Source organism: Panthera tigris, chromosome C1 (assembly GCF_018350195.1).
Source record: "Panthera tigris isolate Pti1 chromosome C1, P.tigris_Pti1_mat1.1, whole genome shotgun sequence".
NCBI lineage: Eukaryota > Metazoa > Chordata > Mammalia > Carnivora > Felidae > Panthera > Panthera tigris.
This window is the reverse complement of record NC_056667.1, coordinates 94,806,992-94,826,353: the sequence shown is the minus strand read 5'-3', so window position 1 is coordinate 94,826,353 and position 19,362 is coordinate 94,806,992. Positions and strand designations below refer to the sequence as shown.

Here is a 19,362-nt window from a genome sequence, read left to right as displayed (position 1 = left end):
TAGAAGCTGAGAGTTAAAGGAAAAGCGGCCGTGTCATGGGGGAAAAGCAAGTGAAAATCCCGGCCAGGCCAGGCCAGAGGCAGAGAGGGGGAAGGTGAGGCCATGCAGTTCTGGAAAGATGCAACGGAGGGTGACAGTCAGTGGGAGGGACAGCATCTCCTGGGCAGTGGCTCCTCCAGCTGCCAGAGTCAAGAAGCCTCCTTCCTGCCCATCTCTTGCTCTTATTTTCCAGATCACCTGGTTGTGAGAAAGGCCAGTAAATAAAAAACATACTGGCCTAGACTAGAAATTCAAATCTTTCCAATTTCTGTCTAGATCCTCTGGACAGCTGCTTCTCTTGAATGATGAGATGTAAGCCTGGGTGGAACAGGGCCAGGTGTGTGTAAGGGGGGAGGGGCAGGGAGGTGTCAGAATCAGTGTCCTGTCTTTAAATACAACTTACAAGGTGCAGGAGAGCACAGTGGTCCCATCAGTCGACCACTCTGGAAGAGGAAGGATGCCCCCAGCTAACTGTTCCAGAAAGCCTGTATGCTTTGGGGCAGACCCACCCCCTGAGCAACACAAAGGTGGGATGTACAGGAGTTCAAATGTGGGCAGGAATACAGTACTGGGTTTTAACTTTCCCCAGTTGGAGGTGGCAGTGGAGGACTGAAGGCAAGTGCCCCTCCCTGGACCTGCCCACCCAGAGTCTGGGGCAGTCCCAGGGGTCAAAGCAGCTGAAGTGGATAGTTGTGAGAAAATTAGCTCTTCCCCAGAGGGAAGGGAGGAGGGAGGTGGGAGCAATGCCAGGGCCTTCCCTGAATTCTTCCTCTGTCTGCCAGGGAGTGGCAGTGTTGTTAATCATTATTACTGTATGTAAATCAGTATGCAAATCTCACACCGCTCTGGGACTCCTGGCAAATGCTAATGGATCCCACGCCCACCTCTTGAAGGACCAATTGTACACCTTTCAAACCGACACACTGAAGGGGGTTTTGGGGAGAGTGGCAGCAATAAGGGAAAGAAGGGCGCCAGCTGCCAGGAACCCACAGCGGCCTAGACCACAACGACCGACCCCCAAACTGTCACCTGGAACAGGGCTGGGCTTCTCACAAGCCAGAAACCCCGTTCCCGACTCAGCGAGGTTCTTTCTAGCACACCCTCGCCTTCACCGCACACTTTGCTTTTCTGTGTCTGTCTCAGGCTCTCCACACTCAGAACTGTGATCTCTCAAGCCCTGTGTTCCGGTCCTGCTGAGGCACGGAGTCGCCTGGCTTCTCGAGTGGCGGGCTGAGATCCCGGGATTCCCGGCACCGGGGCCGCAGACCAGGGGAAAGCTGGAGCCGCGGGTCGGCACGGTCTGGGTCTGCGGGGACTGAACGTTCCGCGCGCCGCGGCCGGGAGTGTGGGGGAGGCTGGGCCGCATACCACACTCCGGGATGCTCCAGGCTCCATCCGCCGGGCCCTGTGGGCACGTGCCGACCTCCTGCTCCCCATCCTGGGTCGAGGCACAGGGCAATGGGGATCCGTGGGCTTTGGGGAGGGACCCAGGGATCCGGCGGGCTCAGGCAGAGTTCATCCTCCCAAGTCCAGACTCTCGGATCTGGGTGCTAGGAACACGTGGCAGGACAAGAAGGCGAAATCCTACCTTCGGGTCGTGCCCCTCGCGCCCTGGGAGGAGAGCGGCTCTTACGTGGGATAAGGGCAGTATGAGTCCCCCTTGGGATCTCCAGCCCAGGCACACGGCACTCGGAGCTGAGAGTCGCGGCGAGCCGGGAAGCTTGCGCGGTGGCGGCTCCACCTCGCCAGGTGGCGGGGCTCGGCCGTGAGCAAGTGCTGGTGTCGCGTGGACAGTCGGTGAGAAAGAGACACCCGGCTAGCTCCACACACCGCCCCCCCCCACGCGCGCGCACACATCGGGGCTCCGTGCCGCCTCTCCCCGGGTCCCCAGCATACACGCCCCCGAGCTCACACTCGTGCCCACTCCGTGCTCCGCCCCCACCCCAAGCCGAGCTCACCTTGCCACGCTCACCCCCGTGCCCACCCTCGCCGGCACACGCGCTTCCACCCGCGCTGGTACACTCCGCCACCTCCAGGCACACCCTAGGATTCCTCCACTCGCCCGGGGAGACGCACCAGGCTCTGCCTCGTCTCCCCGCCCCCCGCTCGCGCGCGCGCCCCTCTCTACACACACACACACACACACACACACACACACACACACACACCCTCGCGCGGGGAGTCACACGCCCTCGCCCCGGGCACCCTCCCTCGGCGAGCCTCCAGGTCCTCCTCCTCTCTTCCTCCGCTGCCTGGCGGCCCGCGCTCTCCGGCCGGGCCTGGAGCCGCTCGGCCGGCGGGGATCGGCAGGGAGCGGAGGGCGCAGCCTCGCCGCCGCCCCCGGACTCTCCTCTCCGCCCCGCCCGCGCCGCGCCCCCAACGCCTCCCCCTTCGGGAGAGGGACCTCGCCAGGCAGCCCGTGGCCCGCCGGGCTCCGCTCCGCGCGGCGCCGGCAGCGGCGGGGGCAGGGCGCGAGCGAGGGAGCCCGCGAGCCCGCGAGCCCGCGAGCGGGGCGGCGAAGCGGGGAGGGGACGCGCCGCCGAGCCGGGGCTGGAGCGGCGGCGGCGGCGGCGGCGGCGGCGGGGGAGGAAGGGCCCCAAGGACCGAGGGACGCACGAACGGACCGAGCCAGGGAGAGAGCGAGCGAGACTTCGCCGGCGAGCGGCGGCTGCTGGGCGCTTCGCCGCGCTGCTGGGCGCTCCGCGCCTCCGCGGCCCCCGGCTCCCGGCCGCAGCTTCCTCGCGCGCGCGGGCGCGGGGCGCGGGGCCCGGGGCTCGCTTCGCCGAAGGTAAGAGGGACGCGACCGAGCCTTCTGGAGCCAGGAAGTGTGAGGAGCGCTGCTCCCACGCCTGTTGCTCCCGCTGCCCACGCGGCACCCTCCCACTCCTGCGCCCGGGTGGGTGGGCGCTGGGGCGCCGGAAGGATTGGGGGTGGGGCCGGCGCCGCGGGGGAGCAGGCAGCCGGCCCGGGGGCGTCGGTTCCCTCCGGCTGTGCAGCCACCTCCGGGCAGCTCGGAGACGTGAGGTTTGGGGGTGGGGGTGTGAACCTCTGCCCTCTTTCCATTGGCCTGCCTTCCCTCGGGGGTGCCACAGGCAGCGCCCCGGGATCCGGCGGCAGGTGGCGACGGCTTGCTCGGTCCCCTGGCTCGTTGTGAGGGGAGAACGAGAGAAATGGCTGAGAGTGGAAGCAAGGAGCAGTTTGGGGCGCTTCGCAAAGTTCTCCAGCCCACCGAGCCGGCGGTGTGCCTACCAGAGGCTCGGGGCAGAACATCTGGTCCTACCCCGTTGCCGCTTCCACCCCTGGAGCTCCGGGAAAGGTCTCTAAAGTGACACCCGGGGCCAGTGCGGCCCGGGGGAGGGGTTTCGGAAGACTCACTTTTTGGAGGTGTTTACATTGGGGATGGGGCACGGAAGGGACCGGGCAGAGAAGTTACCTGGAATCAACTAAATTCCTGCACTTGCTTAGCGTTGACATTTGAATCAAGTCCAAGAGGTTCTGCTTTCATCCCGGGCAGCCTGATATGTCAGCAACAGGCTGAGATTCCGGACCTGGAATCTTAGAGCAAAGAGAAGGCTCCGTGGTTGTTTCTGAAGAGAGGGTGTCTGAACTTTCTTGTGATCCTTGGCACAATGGGTTCCGTTTGTAAGACTGGGCAGAGATTCCTATATGGTGCATGTTGGCATGTTGCATGAACTTATGTGATGGTTAAATTTGTGCCTTATTTACCGTTACTTCAAGGGACCCTGGATATTTAATGTCTGTAGAAAGGGCGTGCACGAATTCAACGCAAAGTGTGTGTACATTTCCCCATGTGGACATGTTGGCACACAAACGGCAATTGATGTGTTTATTTTTTCGTGTCGCTACTTGAATGCAACAAAATGCAAGTACACAAGGGACCCCCAGAGGAAGAAAGATTAGTAGCTTGTTCCCTTTTGCAGCTGAGGAGGCTGAAGAAAAAGAGAGTTCAGGAAAGTGCCCTGGCCAGCCTAGGAGTGGCACTGTGGGAAAAGAGGATCTGTATGGGTGTCCCAGGCCTGTACCCTAAGGATCCCCAGCCTAGCACCCTGTCATTTCATGCCTGCTTACCCAAACCCTGTGGGCATGGGAGAAGGCCCCCTGGATCACCAGGACCCTCCCCTCCCCTGGACTGGCCCCCTGTGAGCTAAGCGACATGATATGAAATTGTGGAAGGTAAAAGTTTCCAGAGACTCTCCATACCCCGCGCTCTGCTGAGGTCATTGAAGGGCAGACCTTCTTGACGCGATGCTTTTGCTGCCCTGTGCCTGCCTGGGCTCAGGTCAGGTGTCAATCCCCAGGACAGGCTGTCTGGTCACTTTGCCCACTTTTGGCCCTCTACCTCCAAAACAGAAGCTGTTTAATAGGGCTGACTTTTTACAGCAGGGGGAAATGTATTCCCCTCTTCCAGGATTTTTTGCCTTTGTCGTTAGAGCACTTACCTGTTTTAAACGGCTCTTCCCCAGCCTCCCCCCACCCCCATCTTTCCCACTGTCAAACTCTTCTGCCAAAAGCAAAAATAGCTTCAGATTTTTCATTTGTAAGGCGTCCACGTCCTAGTAAAACCTTGGCATTTGAGGCATGTGCAGTGCCATTGGCTGGAAATGGGGCCGCACTCTTGTGCCTGTTGCAGGAATTCATACCCAGATCTGCTCCAGGAGGTGTTGGTCCCTGTCAGGGGGCGAGCGCTGCGGTGAGAGCCACGGAGAAGCCCTGCTTGAGCCAGGTCATGTCTGCGGGGTTGTGCAGAGCTAGTATGGCCTTGGGCATGGTATCTGGTGGGAAACTTTTCCTCCCCTTCCAAGCCCCACCCCGCCCCCTACACACACACACACACACACACACACACACACACACAGAAAGTAGCAGTGGGGTAATTGCTCCTTTTGGGGTACCTTTTACCCGGGGGGAACAGAGCTTGAGCCTCTGGAGACAACCTGGCTTTTGCCTGGCCTTCTTTGGGAAGATCGTCCTGGATTGGTTTGGCCTTGGGACTAGAGGCTTTTATGATAGATACAGAGGGGTTGATTTTCCTTCCTTACCTCTCAATTATTCATCTGAAAGCAGTATATAGAGTACTCATTGCCCTTAGGAAGAGGGATTTGGCCTGAGGTGGAAAGGGTAAGGTGGTGAAGCTCAGGTTGGCAGGGGCAGGCACCAGGCACTGAGGTTTGGGAGTCAGGGTGGAGCAGCCCTGGGAGAATGGAAGGGGAAGGGCATTGCCTTTTCAGGGTACAGAGCTGCATGTCTGCAAGCTGGATGCTCCAGGGTCTCTTGGCTCAGATTCTCTTGGCTCAGCAGTCACTTACCTTACTCTTTGCAACTTGAACCCCCTCAAGGTCCTACCTCTCTAAGCTCCATTCTAGGATAAGGCAAAAATGTTAAGGGTCAGAGGTCCAGGGCCTGGTGTCTGGGAGCCTGGCCCCCTTTCTCCTCCAGGGAGGAGGCCGGGCCTTCTGCTGTTAGACCCGGCCTTAGACAGCCTTGAGTTCTGAGTGATGCAGATTGTGCACCCTGTTCTGGGCACCAGCCTCATCAGGAATTCTCAGAGCTGCCTCTGCTGAGATGAGGCTCGGGCTCAGTCTGTCCCCACAGCAACAAACCCAGATGCTCTGCTTCCTGCTTTGCATGGGCAACCGTTAGGAAGAGGTCTCAGTGAGACCTTGATGTCCTGGATCCTAGTGGAATCACAGATTCCTTGAACCAAGGGCTCCTTGTCACTTTCTTGCCCATTTGTCTCCTTGTACAGATGAGGATTCTGAGGCCCAGAGTACGATGGTGGCTTGCCTTTACACATTCAGGGGAGAATTGAAGCTGGAATGTAGGACTTCCCCACTGCGTGCTCTTTGCTGCCTGGGACGGGGGGAGGGGAGTCTCTGCATCCTGCTGTCTTCTGTGGGGAGCATCAATACCTACCTGTACTTGGGTCGGGAGAGCCACTTGGCAGTGACTCAGTCAATGGTCTGTTTGAAAAATCATCAACTCCTATATACATGGAATTTAGCCACTTTGAAGGAATCTTTCTGAGTCTCTGCTCCTTCCCTGAAACTTATGGGCAGAGACGGCCACGTCATAGGATTTTTTTGTGGGGACAAATTAAATTGTTGCTGTAAGAGTGCCTAAAACAGTGCCCAGAGCATTGTCAGCACTCCATGAGTGTTAACCAAATGCGAATTGGAATTATCTGTGAGCAACGCTTACGTCGTGGGCTTGCTTGCCAAACTTCCCTTGCTCCTTAGAAAACCCAGGTAAGAGTGTGTGGAGGGACTACAAATCCTCCCGATAGCCTGGAGGAAGTATGGGAACTAACAGGGTAAATTTCTTGCAAAAGATATAAAATGCACAGGATGTGTTCCCACATCCATCCGTAGCATGTGGACCACCCACTGCAGAGGGTGAACAACCCCCCTGTTCTTTCCCCATAATCAGGAGCTCATCAGGCTTGTGCTGGTTTTCTGTTCTCTGAGTGATGACATTTATGGGGAATGTCATTGTCATTCCTGTTGTCTTCTGTGGCATCTGAATCAACCTCCCTTTTTGAGGGAGCAGAGGGGCCTGTGAATATTCTCTTTAGCATGCAGATGAGGAAACTGAGGCAGAGATTGGCTCCTTGAGAAAACCTGACTGAGAGCACAGTGAGTCAGAGCCACTTCAGTTGGCTTCTTTTGATTCCGATCTGTCTGCAGAGTGTATTGTCTGTTAGGAGAGAGAAAAGTCTACCCTGGACCCCGCCCCCCACACTTAGCACGGCATGGAGTAAAATTGACGGAATGCAAATGGCGGCTGTAAAATCAGGGTTCCCAGTCTGAGAACCTACTGACAGCAGCACACTGAGCTACCTCCTGGGCTGTCATGTAAAAACTGAGGCGTCGTGGCCTTTACCCTTCAGGAGCTTACTATGGGACCGGGCAGGGGGTGGGGGGAACAGGGCTGTACCCTTGAACTCCGCATTGCCTGGGTTTAAATCTCTCTGCTTTCTTATCGCATCCTTAGGCCAGTTACTAAAGCTCCTCATGATTTATCTTCTTCACCTACAAAATGGACACCACAGTGGTGTCTACCCCCTAGGGCCATCAGTGGGCTCAGCTGACGTGGGCCACGTAAGCATGTGGTACAGTGCCTGGCACACAGTCAGCCCTGTGTAGACATCTGCTGCCATTCTTCTATGGACGGAAGACCTTGAGAAGTCACGTAGCATAGGCTGGGGGGCATGGGGTGACGGGGGCCGGGGGGTGGGGGTCACCCTGCCCGAGGTGGGATCCCCGACCTGTCCATTTCCGGCTGGCACGCCGCCAACTCTCAGGCGGCTTCCAGGGTTGCTGGGAGGATAATGTGAGATGATGACAGGAGCCCGTTCGCGCAGAGCCTGGCATAGAGTACGTGCAGGACGATAGTGAGCCGCGAGTGTTAATAAGACATGTTGAAAGTGTCTTGTAATCCAACCCAGAGGGCAATAGGTGCCAGAAGAGAGGAGCAAACAAGGTTCTGTGAGCCCAGAGAAGGAGAGGATTTCAAGGGGGCGTCACAGAGAGGGTGAGGAACAGGGAGGCGACTAGGAGGGCCGAAGGGAAAGGATATTCCCCACGGAAGGAAGAGTGTCCAGAAACAGCGCCCCACACAGTCTGTGCACAAGCCGCTCTGGCCTTGTTGCTGGAGGTCTGCACGGGTGCATGGGGCTTGGGCTGGAAAGGTAAGCCAGGATCCGTCTGTGGCAGTCCTGGAATGCTGGGCCAGAGTTTGGACTTGATTTTGTGGGTTGTGGGATAAGGCACCACCGGAACCTTGCTTTAGGGAGGTTACTCTGAGCAGAATGGGTTCCCCAGGGACCGGGAGAAACGGTAGGGGTCGGGTGGGACGAGAGATGAGCAGGCCAGTGGGAAGGGAGCAAACTGGGGCCTTAACGAGGGCAGTAAGAGCTATTGTCTCATTATTTGGCAAACCGTGTGGGTGAAGCAATGAGAAAGATGGCCAAAGGGACAGGCCTGGGGTTAGGGAAGCCGTGAACAAAAGGTTGACTGATGAGCAGGTTTTGGCAAGGAGGGAAGTTCGGGTTGACCTTGTCCAGACGGGAAAGTCTAGTGGCAGCTCAGGAGTGAGCGGCGGTAGACATCTGACAGCCTAGAGGAGTTGGTAGTCAGGAGAAGGAAGCAGGTTTACAGGGAAAGACGAAGATCGTCTGCCTCACTGATTTAAACATGGAGTCAAGCCAACTGAACTCCAGAGTGTCCAAATAATTCTGAGTTAGGGCTGGGTCCGGGTGCCAGTTTAGGATTAGTGAAAATGAGTGTGTCAACCCCAAACAATTTCCTGGTGCTGTTACGTTGTTTCTGTGTCACCACATGTCTTCCCACAGATGGCAACACATTTGGGGATTCAGAGTCATTTCAGTATCATCTTTAAAAAGCCAGATTTGGGAAGGTAAATCTGTTTCTCAAGGCCAAAAATAATTCTTCAAGCCATTGTTTCCCCCCAGCCATGCAGGTGACAGGGAGGTGTGTCCACGGTGTGGTTGAGAGACTGGTGGGTGAGGGGACGAGGTGGCCCAGCTCTGGAGGAGCCTCCAGGGGTGGAGCGGGGCCAGGTGAAAGGCACTGGCATGGGAAAGAGTGTTGTTATATAACCCGAGGGAGCTCTGGATGGTGGGCAGATGGAGACGGGAGGCGAGGAATCTGGAGACGGCAGTGAGTGTGGTTCAGCTTCCTCTTGGAGGGAGAGGGACAATGCATGGAAGGCAGGTGAGCCAAGACCCCAGGACCCCTTTACAGGATGGGGAGGGAACCCCACCGCGCCTCACGGCCTCTCCCACATCTTTCTGTCATGGCTCTGAGGGATACGATTGGAGGCTAGGTTGCCAGGTGTCCCAGAAGGTAGCACCAGGGACAGCCTTCTCCATGGGACTTGGGGAACAGAACTGTACCAAGCTGTAGGCCTACTGTCTTCACCTGCCATCTCGGAGAACTTTCCAGACACGAGCAGCCCCGGCCTCCATCTCACCAGGGGGGAGTGGAAAGCATGTGTTTACCTGATCTCTCTCACCCACACCCCATTCCTGATTACCCTGGTGGGTGAAGAGTGAAATAAAAATTAGCATGTTTATCCCACTTTTAAATTCTTTTAATGAGAACTCATTTACCCTCTCCCAATTTAAATTCGTAATAACGCCATAACCTTTCAGAGCTGATTATTACCTGCGTCTTCCCAGATCTTCCTAGTAAAGAGGCTTTCCCTCCAAATGCTCCTGAGCCTTCTTGGAACTCGACAATTTGTCGGGCAGTCAACAACATCTGGTGATCCCACACTGCGGCACTGCCCTGTGCTAGGTGCTCTCCCTAGTAGGGGAGGGAAAAGAATCCAGTCTCCTCTCTTCGGTGGCGGCTTCGGTTTCATTAATTTGCCTTCAAGACTTTTGCTCGCTGTTCCACTCAGCACGGACCCTTCCCTGTGTCCCATTTCCTACCTGGGAGGCAATCACGGACTCACCCGCTTCTCTGCTCTCTCCTCCCATCTCCCAGGGGTCCCGGAACTAACTCCAAGCTGGTGTGCAAAGCCTCTGAGCAGTGGCCGGCCCAAGAGCTGGAGTCACCATGGCGGCAGGAGTGGCAGCCTGGCTGCCTTTTGCGCGGGCGGCGGCCATCGGGTGGATGCCAGTGGCCAACTGCCCCATGCCCCTCGCCCCTGCCGACAAGAACAAGCGGCAGGATGAACTGATCGTCCTCAACGTGAGCGGCCGGAGGTTCCAGACCTGGCGGACCACGCTGGAGCGCTACCCGGACACGCTGCTGGGCAGCACGGAGAAGGAGTTCTTCTTCAATGAGGACACCAAGGAGTACTTCTTTGACCGGGACCCAGAGGTGTTCCGGTGCGTCCTCAACTTCTACCGCACGGGGAAGCTGCACTACCCGCGCTACGAGTGCATCTCGGCCTACGACGACGAGCTGGCTTTCTATGGCATCCTCCCGGAGATCATCGGAGACTGCTGTTACGAGGAGTACAAGGACCGCAAGAGGGAGAACGCCGAGCGGCTCATGGACGACAACGACTCGGAGAACAACCAGGAGTCCATGCCTTCGCTCAGCTTCCGCCAGACCATGTGGCGGGCCTTCGAGAACCCGCACACCAGCACGCTGGCCTTGGTCTTCTACTACGTGACTGGCTTCTTCATTGCCGTGTCGGTCATCACCAACGTGGTGGAGACGGTGCCGTGCGGCACGGTGCCCGGGAGCAAGGAGCTGCCCTGTGGAGAGCGCTACTCGGTGGCCTTCTTCTGCCTGGACACTGCCTGCGTCATGATCTTCACCGTGGAGTACCTCCTCCGGCTCTTCGCGGCGCCCAGCCGCTACCGCTTCATCCGCAGCGTCATGAGCATCATCGACGTGGTGGCCATCATGCCGTACTACATCGGCCTGGTCATGACCAACAATGAGGACGTGTCCGGTGCCTTTGTCACGCTCCGGGTCTTCCGCGTCTTCAGGATCTTCAAGTTCTCGCGCCACTCCCAGGGCTTGCGGATCCTGGGCTACACGCTCAAGAGCTGTGCCTCCGAACTCGGCTTTCTCCTCTTCTCCCTCACCATGGCCATCATCATCTTTGCCACTGTGATGTTTTACGCGGAGAAGGGCTCCTCTGCCAGCAAGTTCACGAGCATTCCTGCCTCTTTTTGGTACACCATTGTCACCATGACCACACTGGGGTAAGTCTGTGCCGGTAGACCGGAAGAGGGTGGAGGTTGGATGGGTGGGAAACCGTGGATGGCATCAGGACTGGGCAGAGGAGTGGGGAGTCGCTTGGCCAAGTTGTAGGAGCAAGGGGAGTTGCCTCATCAGAAGAGGAAGGCACACAAGTGATTTGTTTGGGGGTGGTAGCTTGCTCTGAATTGAGTTTTCTTTTGGGGGGAGGCATGCATTTTATACAACATGGAAAATCAAGCCGTCATTTGTCTTCTCAGCCATGTGTGCAGTGTGTTGTGGGGGGTGGGGTGAGTGGCTGTATTCTTACAAGCTTCCGTGCTTGTAAGGGCTGTCACTGAGAGAGAAACGGGGCAGCAGGTAGGAAGGAAGAAGGCCCTGAGGAGTTCTGTGAGTGTCGTAAGGAGGGTACACATTTCCATTAATCAGAAGACACCGAGAGCACTTCTTCTGGATCCTTCTTGCATTTCTTTCTGTAATATATCTGCAGGCTATTTCTCTGTTGCCTTCTCTTCTCTGCTGCCACAGATGCTCAAGGGTTCAGTGGATCTGAGCAGACTTTCTCTAAGTGACTCTGAACTTGGGTTTTCTGCAAAGTGGGGCATACGATTTGTTTTCTTCTCATGGAAGGAGTTGCAGTCTTGCTTCCTCAGCCCGACTCTGTGATTGAATGCCCCGGCCTACCTGGGCGACTCTGAGGTGGTCTGCACGGATCACGTGGTCAGACACAGAAGCAGCAATATCATCAGAGGGAGGGAGAGGCACTCAGCAAGGCTACGGGTGACTCTGTCTCTTCCATCTCCCCGAGGTCCCTTCTCCAGCTGAGGTCACAGAAATGTATTTATGGTGCTGGCATGCGAGCTTTCCATCAGAGGAAGGGGCTCAGGAAGGAGATTGCAATCTTCACCCTAACAGGATTAGAGCCAACGAAGGCAGCTTTATGGAGACATGTATTTCTTAGGGGTTTCTGCTTTGGGCGTTGCGAGTCACTGAGGCTAATGCAAAAATCCCTTTACAATTCATGTGCTGGGTCTGTATTTGCTTAGGCCAGGAAGCGTTATATTGCTGATGGAGAATTCATGAAGCTTTTTATTTGGTCTTTGACAATTCGGTTGGTGGCGTCCTGGTGATTCGATTTTTTTTTTTTCCTGGCCTGAAACCCTGCGGCACTGGTGTCGGTTTTTCCATAGTGCTGTGTGTGCTTATTGGGAATGACTGAGCAGGTGACGGGACCTTTTAAAATGATTACATTTGTCATTGTGCCACACGGGAGGGGGAGAGCAAGGGGTGTCATTGTCCATTTGTGGAGGCCATATTTGATGGGGGCATTCCCTTTGTCTCTTGTCGGTCTGACACAGGCCATCCTGCCCCTTCCTCTCCCTCCACCACACACACAGTTCTTTGAACAGCTGCTCACGCCCGGAGTGGGTAAGAATGTCTGGTCATCTGACCTTGTCTCTTGGTTTAGGTGGCAGATGTGGGCTTCTTGGCACAGCAGGATATTTAGGGATAAAGTGGCTTGGGGGCTGGCCACCGTATCAAGAGAAAGAGACACATTTACCCCTTCTAGGCTGACCCTGCCCATCCCTTCACTCTCCTGAAGGCGACCTCACCCATGGCCAAGACCTCCCTGGCCATGCTCCCGATGTGGCTCTGACTATCCAGTGTCCTTAAGTGCCCTCTGATGGGGACTCATGACACCAGAGTGATGCCTCAGGACTGCCATGGGGAGAAAACAGGGCAGACAGATGGATGTCAGAGTTAAAATGGGATCGTTTCAGAAGAGATCGATGGAAACTTCAGTGGCCACCTGCCTATTACTTTTTATTATTAGTATAACAGCATGTGTGTGTGTCTACCATGTGTCAGCAGTGCGCTAAGCACTTTGCATACATTATCCCTTGAAGTCTTCACAGCAGTCCTGCAAGGTAGGAAAAATGCCATACAACTTTGAAGACACAGAAAGAAGGTGAGGCTCGGAGAGGTCAAGTAGATTTCTGTAGTCATACAGCTGAGAAGGGGCAGCGCTGGTTCTCCAAAACCAGCCTGACTGCCTCCAGTGCCCTTTCTCTGTCCACTCACCACTCCGCTTACACCCAGACTGTCGGGGACATAGGTGGAAGGCAGAGCCCCCCAGCGTTACTTCTTTTATATTATGGCCATGGAGTGTTAGTTTCTTCTAGTCACATCACTCTGCAAGAAAACATCAGTGCGGTGAGTACTACAGCCACTCTACTAGGCACACAGGGAATTTATAAATAAAACCTCTGTCTCTGGCCAGTTTAAAGACTGCCTTTGAAATTAATGGCTGCTTTCCTAGCAAAAGGTGCTGTTTTACTGTCGCTGGGGAGACCACTGATTGCCTTTAGCATTCACCCTGTAGATCAAGGGGTGAGTTCAGTGTCAGGGGATGGACAATCTTGGCCTCATATTTACTTTCTGAGGGAGGAGAGAGGATGGCAGGGAGCAAGAGGCCTCTGCCAGAGAGTGAAAGCAAAGAGGGAGGAAAGGGCACCTGCATGGGGAGTAGCATGCTTCCCCTGACTGCTAGCCCTGTGGGCTCCTCTCCCTGCTCTTCTGCATGCGTCGAAACGTCTAGCCTCTGGGAGGGGAAATGAATGAGCAAGAAAAGAAGCCTTCAGGAGTGTCTCCCCTAACCTCAGATAAGTAATGGGACAGCAGGCTTTTTCTTCCCCTCTGCCCTGGCTGGTGTAGTCTAATGCTCGATTGGACTACTTTGACTTTGACCTGAATTGGCAGTTGGAACCATCACCAGGCTCACTGCTTGGCTATACATAGCAGGTGCTTGGCAAAACGCTTTTTAATGGATTGGTTGATGTGAATGGGGCGCCTATACCATTTGCCTGACCTGATACTGTTCTCAGTCCTTTCCAGACCTGCCTTTCCTCTTTCTAGGGTGGACCTAAGATTTGGGCTCTGTCCCAGCCCTGGGCCCTGGGGGCAGAGGAGGGCAGCCTTCGCTTGGTGTCTGGTCCATCTCCTGAGACACTCTGCATTGTGGGCATCTTCTTGTCCTTCTCAAAGGCCTTCCCAACTCGACCCTGGATGGTTCCTGTCCTGAACAGATTCACTGGCTAGTCGTAGGCTTAAACTGCTCCAGAAAACCCTTCTTTTTCTTACTGTCTGCTGGGATTTGAGCCCCCAAGTGGCTGTGGAATACCAAAGGCCAACATTCTGCCATAGTCCACATTCTGTACGGCTGCTTCCAACAACTCCCAACAGACACTTAGTTTTTCCCATCTCCACACCCTCCCTGCCCTGATTCTGCCCCAAGTTCCCGTTTCCATCTGGGAGAAACTTTCTTTAGCTTCTTTGCAGAGCAGGGCTGACCGACAGGCTGCAGGGCTGGGCCTAGGGCCGATGTGCCAAGTGGAGTTCACTCTTCCTTGCTCCAGTTCCCATCTCTGCCTGCTTTCCTAGGACTCACTGATGAGTTACTCAGGTGTCCTCCAGGGAGGGATCTCCTGGAACCAATTATTTCTGTTTATTTAATATCTCAAAATACCTTAAGCACATAGAACAATAACAGCCCATCTGCCACCAAGACCTGAGGATGGCTTTCCTTTGCACCTTCGTCTGCTGGTGGGGAAGACCCCCATGGCCAGTCCAGGTTTCCCTTATGCCCCCTTGACAGTTGAGCTCCCAGATGCACCATGAAAGGATTAATTTCGGTGCTCATAATTGATGCTATAAATAAAATCCTCAATTATCTCAGTTAACCGAGAGAAGGGATAACACAGAACTCCCAATATTAAATAAGACCAACACACCCAGTTTGTGAATGTATTCTATGTTGTAGATTTTTTTTTTTAAGCAGATTTTCCTTCTTAATTGTGTTTGACTTTGCTCAGCATCACGATTGGCCCAGACTGTCTGAGTCAGTCCGTGGGTGAAGCTCCAGTTCAGCGTGGGGAAGAGAGGATCGTGCACAAGGAAAGCGTCGCAAGAGAGCATCCATCAGGGCCGTCGAGGGCCAGATCCGAGACTGGATGGGATGAGGCTCTCTTGGCTGTCTTGGGGAGGGGGGGACGGGCTTGGGAAGGGCACAGAGCAGCATCGCTCCTGGTACGATGGCCTGCTGCTGCCTGCTTGGCTTGCTTATGTAATTGAGACTGCCAGCCTATCTGTCACCCCATGCCCCGAGATGAGAGAGCTTTTGACAGGGTCCAAAAATCCCTTTAACGAAAACAGAATCGATTTTTACTTCTTCCAAGCATGAAGCAGGCTCCAGGTGATTTGCATTTCCCTTTAAAACCTAATCCTGGAAGGGGCCTGACTGAGGTTTTGTGAGACTGGGGGCTGGCCCTGGACAATCAATACAGGCACACCACAGAATGGGGTACTTGGTCAGGCTGACCCCCTGACCCAGTGCCAGAAGTGGGGACAATCTGGGATCTGGTTAACCCTTCAGTTCCCAAGATTCTGACTGCACCTTCTTTCACTGCCTCGAGGCCCACCAACCCTCTTCCCAACTCCCAATTGCCTTGGCCTGGGACCCTGGCCAGCCATATCTACCTGGGTGGTGGTGTGACCCTGCCCAGGGGGATCTGGTCATAGCATGCTTACTGGGAAGGAATGACCCCATGCTCTTTTCTTGGTTTGACACTTCTTACCCAACAGTTCTCTGGTGCTGCAGTTCCCAAGAGAAGATACAGACCCACATCTTGACAAGAAATCTTGTATTCATTCCATGTTTATTGAGTGCCTACTGTGTCCCTACTGTCTGAGAATACAAAGCGCTATGATTGCACCCCAGCCTAGCATCAGGTCCAGACAGAATGAATTGAATGAGACTCACTGCTTTTCCTTTGAGCCAAACCAGGAGATGGTAGGTAGAACAGTGGACCAAAGGTCAGAAAAAGAGGACTTTATGCATACGCTTCCTGCCACTCCAGAGATTGCCTCCCATCTGCTCTGTGTCTGGCCAACTCCCATCATCCTTCAAAACTCAGGCCCACACCATCTCCTCCAGGAGGCCTTCTTGCCACCCCTGCTACCAGGGTGTCCTAGGTACCCGTCCTCTTCCTTCCCATTGTGGCCTTACGTACCTCTGTCTTGTCGGCTGCTGTATTTTATTAACTTTATCTGCGTATGTGTCTCTCTCGCAGGATGTGAGCTCTTCAAGGGCAGATCTCTGTATTCCAGAGATCATTGAATGGCCCGTGCCTAGCTCAGGGTCTCACTAGATATCTGTTCAACCAAACAGGTTAGTAGCCCAGCTTACCTCTCTTCAGTTTTCTCATCTGCTAACCATCCCCTGGCCGTTTTAAGAACCGGTTGGAAGTGCTGTCGGAATGTTAGCCATATTGTCATCTCAGACAAATCTCCATTTGTGGGCAGGTTGGAGATGGGGAGGCCAAGCAGGGCGTTCTCTGGTTCTGACGTCAACCTTAGCACAGTTGGGCCTTTCTTGCACAGGAAGCTGAAACCCTTCTCCTTCACCGTTTTTGGGCTGCGTGGCCATGCCTCCCACTGCAGACTCTGGGGTCAGGGAGGAGCAGAAAGGGAGCCATAGATAAGCACCCCCATCCATGAAATTTTCCTCCATCCAGTTATTTCTGCAGCACATATTTATTGAGTAGTCACTAGGCAATAGGAATACAGAAGCCAAGACAATAGTCTGTGATGTCATGGAGCTTACGTTCTAGTGGAGGAGCCCAGACGGTAGATACATAAACAAATCCATTCTATCAGGCAGCAGTTCATGCTACAGAGACAAATAAATCATGGTGCGATCAACAGGGAGTAATGAATATGGGAAGGTGGTAGAGCCAGGGAGAGTTGCTATTTTACATGAGGAGCACAGGTGATACTTGAGCAGAGACCTGAAGGAATGTGGGCAGCTTAGGGAAGAGCATTCCAGGCCAAGAGAACAACAAATGAATGCAAAGGCCATCAGGCAGGAGAGGCCTTGGTGCTATTCTTGGAAGAGCTAGACGGTCTTGATGGTCAAGCTGCAAGAGCAGAGCCCGGGTATAGGAGGTCACTGGGGAAACAGCTCATGCAGGGCCCTCGAGATCAAAGACTTGGACCTTTGCCCTTTACCCTGCCTGGAATGGGAAGCCACTGGAGGGTGCTGAGTAGGTCTCACTTAAGTTTGAAAAGGATTATTCGGGGGGCAGCTGGGTGGCTTAGTTGGTTAAGCGTCTGACTTCAGCTCAGGTCATGATCTCACGGTTTATGAGTTTGAGCCCGCATCGGGCTCTGCACTGGCAGTGCAGAGCCTGCTTGGGATTCTCTCTCTCTCTCTCTCTCTCTCTCTCTCTCTCTCTCTCTGCCCCCCTTCCGCTTGCATGGATGTGCTCTCTCTCTTCAAAATAAATAAGTAAACTTAAAAAAAAAATGAAAAGGATCACTGTGGCTGCTGGGGAGTGAATGCTTTGTAGGGGGAGAAGCTACCATCATAGTCCAGGCAGCAGATGATGGCGGCTGGGCCAAGGGTGCTGGCGGTGAGGAGGGGAGAGCTGAGACATTCTGCATGTACATGAAGGCAGGGGCAACAGGAAGCCATGCTGGTCCTGCTTCTACCGCACCAGCGCCAAAACCTCCCATAGCAAAAAGCCAAAAGCTCCCGTAGCAAGCACTGGCCCAGGAAGATATGGTCCTCAAGACTTTCCTCACCCCGGGGAGAAGCATTTCACAAGAAGGCATGAACCAGGCACCTGCCAAGGACTGGACACCCTCTCACCACCATGGGGGACAGTCTTGGCTCAGAAACAGAAACAGGTGACTCAGAAAGTCAGTGGTTGTGAGAGCGGCTGAAACAGAGAGGCGGGCAGGCGATCAGGGCTGCAGATGGGGGACAGGTGGATTCACACGGGTAGGATATAGGAGACTTTGGGTGCTTCACACTGGAACCGTTACGTTAGGTTGGTTTTCCAGTCCAGCAATTCAAACTGCTGCAGTTTTTGGAAAGGGATTTTCGGGCTGGTGCCCATTTCACAGCTCTCCTCCTCAGTCTCTCAAAATCAATCTCAATCTCTCTCTCTCCCTTTCTCTGTTTGGTTTTGTTTGGGTTTCCCTCTTTAAACACACCCGTAAACACAAACTTGATTCTTCCTGAGGAATAGCAATTATTCTGCCGGAAAATAGTGTAAATAAAAGGCAGGCTGGCCCTCCCTCCCCTCAGGGGAGGGGCAGAAGCCCTCAGTAACTACTAGAGCATTTTTGTCTCTCTCATCCAGCGGGGGAGCTCCTGTTCTGGGGCCCAACAGGGCTCTTGTGCACATGCTGTCATGACTGGAAGGCCCCCCTTCCCCTTCCCCAGGCAGGGAGAGGAGCAGAGACTTCGCTGTGAGTCTCCTGGCCCCTGGACACAACCAATCCCTTCCAAGAAGCTGACACCTGTACTCCAGTCGTCAGTGTTCATCCTCTGATGCTATCCAAGCAGTTTTTCTTTCTTTCTTTCTTTTTATTTATTTATTTATTTTTTGGAAGTAGGGACCAGTCCCCCGGCAATCTCTTTTGGAAGAGGTGTTCTATAGTGACCTCAGACCAACTTCCAATGAGGACCTCCTTCCTCCAAGGAGGAAGGAGTTACCGCAATGCCTCGGAGCACGCAGAGTTCTCGGCCAGAAGGCTCAGATACCGTGCCCTCCAGGTTGAGTCCAGGGCTGGTGCCTCTGTCCAGTTTGCATCCAGGCCAGAACAGAGGCCCAGCCTCCCCCTCCCTCCACCCAGCACAATGCAAATGATGGGTGAGTGGGAAGGTGGGGGACAGGGAGGGAAGACAGCTCAGCCTTTGCTGACCACAACTGGATGGAGGAAGATTGCATCTCGCTCATGTAATCATATTCCGGGTGTCAGGACTGGAATGAGTGTCATTAAACTGAATCAGAAAAATCGTTTTAATATAAGTGCCACCTCACACACAAGCTAGTTGATGGAGAGATGGATGAGGCTGGGGACGCCTCCTTTGTAATGTGATGCTGTAAAATCCCATCACCTTCATTATTTCCCACGGAGCCAACGCATCATAATACCCATGAGCGGCAGAACAGCTTGAATTTAATATACAGAAAGTCCAATCAAACAATAAATGGATGGAACTATATAAAGAAACCATTTTCTGGGAGGCTGGCTCCATTCTCTGGGACTCAGCTCCCTGACACATGAAATGTGCATCAATTTTCCCCAACTCATGCAGCTGCCGAATCACCACATGTGATATTTGTTTGCTTCCAAAGTGGAAGCGGGGAACTCTCCCCCCCTACATTATCTGGCTATCGATGCAAAATTGCAAATCTCATTTTCTTTGATTTGCGTCCAGTGGTTCCCGGTGGCACAGCGAAGGCACCATCCCGATGCCAGCCAGACTGGAAGCACAGCCCCCCTCCGTCCCAGGACCTTACTCAGTCCCAGTGACACTTTGTCGTCGTCCTTAAACAAAAATCTGGACACCGGATTCGGGACACCAGACTGGGCTGCCGGGGGGCTGGGATGTCTCCACCCTTGCAGTCATCTGAGAGAAACTGGCCAAAGCCCTCACCGTGCTGACACACGCCGTGTGCCTGTGACGCTGGGACCGTCCGGCCTTGCCTTGGGGTTGTGCGGAGCAGACGTTCCGTCCCAGGCTGGACCCGGCCCCCAGCATGTCTTC

General features: G+C 54.5%; 1 protein-coding gene across 1 annotated transcript; it reads left to right on the top strand.

Annotated features, from left to right (window-relative positions):
* The first annotated feature begins 9,207 nt into the window (after positions 1-9,207).
* On the top strand, positions 9,208-11,892 carry LOC107179082 (potassium voltage-gated channel subfamily D member 3). The gene has a single exon (XM_042998192.1). It carries the CDS (start codon positions 9,642-9,644, stop codon positions 10,749-10,751), a length of 1,110 nt encoding a protein of 369 aa, XP_042854126.1. The 5' UTR covers positions 9,208-9,641; the 3' UTR covers positions 10,752-11,892.
* The last annotated feature ends 7,470 nt before the right edge of the window (positions 11,893-19,362 follow it).

Excerpts from the sequence above, each read along its gene's own strand:
- LOC107179082 (XM_042998192.1), top strand. The coding sequence starts at position 9,642 with ATGGCGGCAGGAGTGGCAGCCTGGCTGCCTTTTGCGCGGGCGGCGGCC.